At 43.4% G+C, this 5534-nt stretch overlaps 1 protein-coding gene across 1 annotated transcript; it reads left to right on the plus strand.

Moving 5' to 3' along the window:
- Positions 1-3905: 3905 nt before the first annotated feature.
- Positions 3906-5285, plus strand: LOC149562981 (uncharacterized). The gene is made up of 2 exons (XM_089828048.1): positions 3906-4348; positions 5198-5285. Exons 1-2 carry the CDS (start codon positions 3906-3908, stop codon positions 5283-5285), a joined length of 531 nt encoding a protein of 176 aa, XP_089684174.1.
- The last annotated feature ends 249 nt before the right edge of the window (positions 5286-5534 follow it).

Here is a 5534-nt window from a genome sequence, read left to right on the forward strand (position 1 = left end):
CTATCGGACTTTGGCAGCAGAGGTGTAGAGGTTAGTCAAGGAGGTTGATTTTCTGAAGGCAGTCTTTGCTCAAGGAGGAGGAAGCAAGGCTAGGCACAAGTGGAAGCCCCCTGAACCCTACGATGGAAAGAAGGATGACAAGGTGCTAGAAAATTTTGTATTTGATATGGAAAGGTTTATAAAATCTCTCAGAGGTTACACTGATGAGGAGAAGCTTGATGAGGCGGTGTGTTGTCTCTCGAGGGAGGCCAAGTTGTGGTGGAGAACCAGGTTGGAAGACCAGAAGGCAGGAAGACCTATTCCAATAGTGAACAATTGAAACGATCTGAGTGCACTGCTCAAACAACAGTTTAAGCCAGAGAGTGCAGATTTGGAATTGAGGTATAAATTCAGATATATGAGGCAGACGAGGTCACTTAGGGATTACATCCAGACCTACCGAACATATATGCTGCAAATGCCAAACTGGGTAGAGGAAGAGAAAGTGCATTTCTTCATAACCAGCCTAAAGCCAAGTCCAATGGTTGAAGTAAGGAAAGCTAGACCTCAAATAGCTAAGGAAGCCATTGCCATTGCGGCTGTTCTAGAAGACCACCAATTTGATAAGGATTCCAACAACAATCAGCCATTTCAGAAAAGTGAGAAGAAGCAGTTCCAGAAGAAGCATGACGAGAAGAGTAGTGGACCTACAAAGTCATCTAAACCTTCTTCGAGCACAAAGACGATAGGGTCATTAAAACCAAAAGATAAGAAAGACTTTGGGTAAGAGTAAAAGTGGTGATGAGGGCAAGACCAAGTCTAAACCTCAAAAGACCAGAGGGTGTTTTGTCTATGGTAACAAGAGCCATTGGGCTAAGGAATTTCTAGAGTGACGGAGGTTGTCTTCAACGTAGAATGATAATGTAGAGAAGGATGGTTCAGCTTTAGTGATGAGGTTGATCCAAGGGTTGAGCGCAGTCAAGAGCACATCTCAGCAGAAGGCTACAGCAGCCAAGCTCAAGAACTTGAATAGATTGTTGTATGTGGAGACTGAGATGAATAACAAGGTGACCATGGGAATGGTAGATTCTGGTGCCACACACAACTATATCTCAAGTAGGAGAGTTGTGGAACTGGGACTTAAGGTGCAACCAGGCACAAGTTCCTTTAAGGCGGTGAACTCACCTGCCAAGAGAGTAACTGGTGTAGTGAAGGGTGCACTAGTGAAAGTGGGATTGTGGCACGACCACATGGATCTTATGGTGATTGAAATGGATGATTTTGAGTTGATTTTGGGGCAAGAATTCCTGAGGTTGGGAAAAGTGGTAGTGATGCCTCATTTAGAGTTAATTTTGTTCTTGGATCCACAGTATTCATGTATAGTGAAGACATCTAAGAGGCGGCAGTCTAGGAAGGCTCCAATGGTTTCAGCTATGAGCATGAAGAAGGCAGCTAGAAAGAAAGACAAAGAACCTATGTTGGCAGCACTACTTGGTGGTTGGGATGAGTTAGAAGGAGTCAAGGAGACATCAATTCCAATAGAAGTAGAAAAGGTCATATTAGATTTTGGAGACCTGATGCCAGTCAAATTGATCGCACAACTCCCTATCAGAAGAGCTATAGATCATAAGATTGAGTTAATACTAGGGGCAAGGCCTCCTGCCCAGGCACCATATTGGTTGTCAGGGCCTATGATGGTTGAACTTAAGAAGCAGTTGGAAGAATTTCTTGAGGCGAGGTATATTAGATCATCCCGTTCTCCATACAGAGCTCCTGTGTTGTTTCAAAAGAAGAAGGATGGAACATTGAGGTTATGCATCGACTTCATAGCTCTAAATAAGTTAACCATCAAGAACAAGTATCCCCTCCCACTCATTGCAGATTATTTTGATCGCTTATCAAGAGAAAAGGTGTTCAGCAAGCTTGATTTGAAGCAGGGCTACTATCAAGTGAGGATTGTTGTAGGGGATGAAGAGAAGGTTGCATGTGTGACAAGGTATGGGTCATACGAGTTCATGGTGATGCCCTTTGGACTATGTAATGTGCCAGCAACATTTTGCACACTCGTGAATGATGTGTTCCATCCTCTACTGGATAAGTTTGTGGTGGTGTATTTGGATGACATCTTGGTCTACAACAAGAATATGGAGGAACACAAGCAACATTTAGCAGAAGTTTTTGAGTTGCTCAGGGAGCATAAACTATATATGAAGAAGGAAAAGTGTTCCTTTTCTCAAGAAGAGGTGCACTTCTTGGGTCATGTAGTTGGTCATGGTCTGATTTGTCCAGACCCAAAGAAACTACGAGCAATCAGGGATTGGGAGCCTTTGAACAATGTTCATGAAGTGAGGCAATTTCTAGGTTTGGCAAACTACTACAAGAAGTTTGTTGAAGGGTATTCCAAGCTTGTGGCCCCTTTAATAGATCTCTTGAAGAAGGACAAAAAGTGGTGGTGGTCAAATAAGTGTCAGAATGCATTTGAGGGACTGAAGGAGAAACTCACATCTTCACCAGTGTTGGCATTACCTAATTTCATAGGGCCATTTCAAGTCCAGTGTGATGCTTCAGATTATGTAGTTGGGGGAATGTTAATGTAAGATGGACATCCCATTGCATATGAGTCTAGGAAGTTGCAAGATAGGGAGAAGAATTATCCTACCCATGAGAAGGAAATGACAAGGATCATATATTGTCTCAAGGTGTGGAGGCATTATCTCTTGAGGACACAGTTCATTGTGAAGACAGACAATGTCTCCTCAACTTACTTCAAGACTCAAGCCAAGTTGACATTGAAATAGGCCAGATGGCAGGATTTTCTAGTAGAGTTTGACTTTGAGATCCTGTATAATCCAGGAAAGCAGAATGTGGTGGCAGATGCTCTAAGTCGAAAGGGACAGTTAGCTATGATTAAGGAGGATCAAGGGTCTCAGCCAGGGGCTAGCCGTGTGACATTATCTGAGGAAGTCATGAGGATTGTCAAGGAAGGATATCAAATGGATCCTCAGGCAGTTGAATTGTTCAAGCAAGCATTAGAGGGTAGGACTTACAAGTTCAGTATTCAAGATGGGTTATTGGTCTTTACCCAGGATCGAGTCTACCTTCCTAAGTGGAAGAATGTAAGGAAGGAAGTCCTACATGAATGTCATGATAGTCCTTGGGTAGGTCATCCAGGGCAAAACAGGACCCTGGCATTGTTAGAAAGAGGGTTCTACTGGCAGAATATGAGAAAGGATGTAGATGAGTATGTAAGGAGTTGTCTTATTTGTCAGTAGGACAAGGTGGTGACCAAACCTCTAGGAGGTTTGTTGCAGCCGCTACCCATGCCAGTAAGACCATGGGCAAGTGTAAGTATGGATTTCATCACAGGGTTGCCTGATGTGGATGGGTATACAAGTATTATGGTTGTAATTGACATATTCTCCAAGTATGCCACATTATACCGTGCAAGGCACCATGTAAAGTAGAGGATGTTGCAGATTACTTTTTCAGGAATGTGGTGAAGTATTGGGGTGTTCCACTGAGTATCATTAGTGATCGAGACATCAGGTTCACCAGCACTTTTTTGGAAAGAGTTATTCAAACTAATTGGGAGAAAGTTACTCATGTCGACGAGTCATCACCCGGAGACAGATGGATAGACTGAAAGGATCAATGGGATTCTAGAAGACTATCTAAGGCACTTTGTTTTGTCGGACCAATCCAATTGGCCAAGGCTATTGGACTCAGCTCAGTTTAGCTACAACATGCAGAAGAGTGCATCGAGTCAATTCTCACCATTTGAGTTGGCAACAGGCCAGCAACCACTGACTCCTCATACAGTTTTGAGTGGATACATGGGAGAGAGTCCAGATGCAAGGAAAAGGTTGCAGGAGTGGTATGACTAGGTGGATCTTGCTAGCCATAACTTGGTTAAGGCTGCTGAAAGAATGAAGCACTATGCAGACTCTAGGAGGAGCAGTGTGCATTTCAAAGTTGGTGATAGGGTCTTTTTGAAGATGGATCTGATTCAATTCAAACCACCCAAAGGATTGAGTACAGTACCGGGATGTCACTATGATGGACCATTCTCAGTTGTTGAAAAGGTCAGAAAGGTGGCATACAAGATGAAGTTGCTAGCCTACATGAGAGTTCACAATGTGTTCCATGTCAGCCAGCTCCATCTGTATCATCAGGATAAGGAGGACGACAACAGGAATGTTCCAATACGAGGACCAACATTTGTTAAGGATAAACCAGGGTTGCAGGTGGAGGAGGTGATTGTTGTTAGAGATCAGGGATATGGTAACAGAAAGTGGAGGGAATTCTTAGTTCAATGGCAAGGCCAGACCAGGGCAGAAGCAATCTGGGAACAAGCTAAGAACATGTTGAAGTATGAAGACAAAGTGTTGGAGTTTCTAAACAGAGACTCTAGTCTACCTCTTTAGTCATCTAGCTTGGAGTTGGGTACCTCTGTAGCATTGTGTAGGAAGTGTTGCCAGCATCAGGGAGGTCGCCTATTTTAAGTGGGGGAGGATATAAGGGGTGGGTGATTCGCATAAGGGGAAGGGCTACTTTTGGGTTGAGACAAAGGTCTTTAAGGGAGTTTTTGACCGTACGAAAAATTTCTAATGCGGAGTCGATGTTGCACTAATAGCTATTATAAGGGAAGAAGAGTACCCCGACCATTCTGAGATGAACGTTCTACATGCGATTGCTTTGAGTTCACTAGGTGAAGTTTCATGGTGCAGAAATGCAAGGAGGCACACAACAACATTCAAAGAGTAGAGAGTTCAGAGAGTGTAGAGTTGTGATGTAAAGCAGTGTAGTGATAGTGAAGTGCAATATGCAGTGTGACTTGGGTCCCCTATAGTGGGTGGGGTCTGGGTCTTTTTCGTGTAAGTCAATCGGGCTCAACCTGAGCCAGGGTTGCCTCGGCAAGTTCCAATGACATGGGGTGTTGGGGGTGTGGAATCTACGTGAGGAGTAATAGCCAATAGGGTGAGGTGCATGTGGAGTGTGCCAGTGTTCTAAGAGTGGGTGCATATCTAGGGGTGGGAACTTGTATTGGGTGCTAGGGATGGTACTCGGGTAGTGATCAAAAACATAGTTGAGATTGATGTAGACCGAGCCAGAGGCCATTGTTCAAGATCAATAAAGCTACTTGTTACCCCAGATACTGTGTTCATTATGTTTTGAGTTATTTCCACTATGCAAGTTATTTTGTGATTGCGTTGACCAGGTTGTGTGCAGGTGTTGAGCGAGGGGAGTTTGGAGATAGGCGTAGTCCAGGGTCGTCCCATTTGGGGGAGATCGCCAATGCTGCGTGAGGTAAAAACCTAGCTTGATTCTATTTAATATAGGCATATTCTGAAAGATTATAAGAAAAAAGATCAGCAAATGATTTGTAATTTTACATCTAGTCAATCTTTAATGTCATTTTCTTTGGTAGTTGCATAGTGTATAGTAACCCGACTACTGGATTTCAATAGGGATGGTTTGATCTTGTCCTCAAAGTCCAATAAGAAGGTTTTTGATTAAGTTTGTGGTTCAATCCTTATCAACTCATCAAGTATGGG

This window comes from Cupressus sempervirens, chromosome 4 (assembly GCF_028749045.1).
Source record: "Cupressus sempervirens isolate cs-2001-9-10 chromosome 4, ASM2874904v1, whole genome shotgun sequence".
Classification (NCBI taxonomy): domain Eukaryota; kingdom Viridiplantae; phylum Streptophyta; class Pinopsida; order Cupressales; family Cupressaceae; genus Cupressus; species Cupressus sempervirens.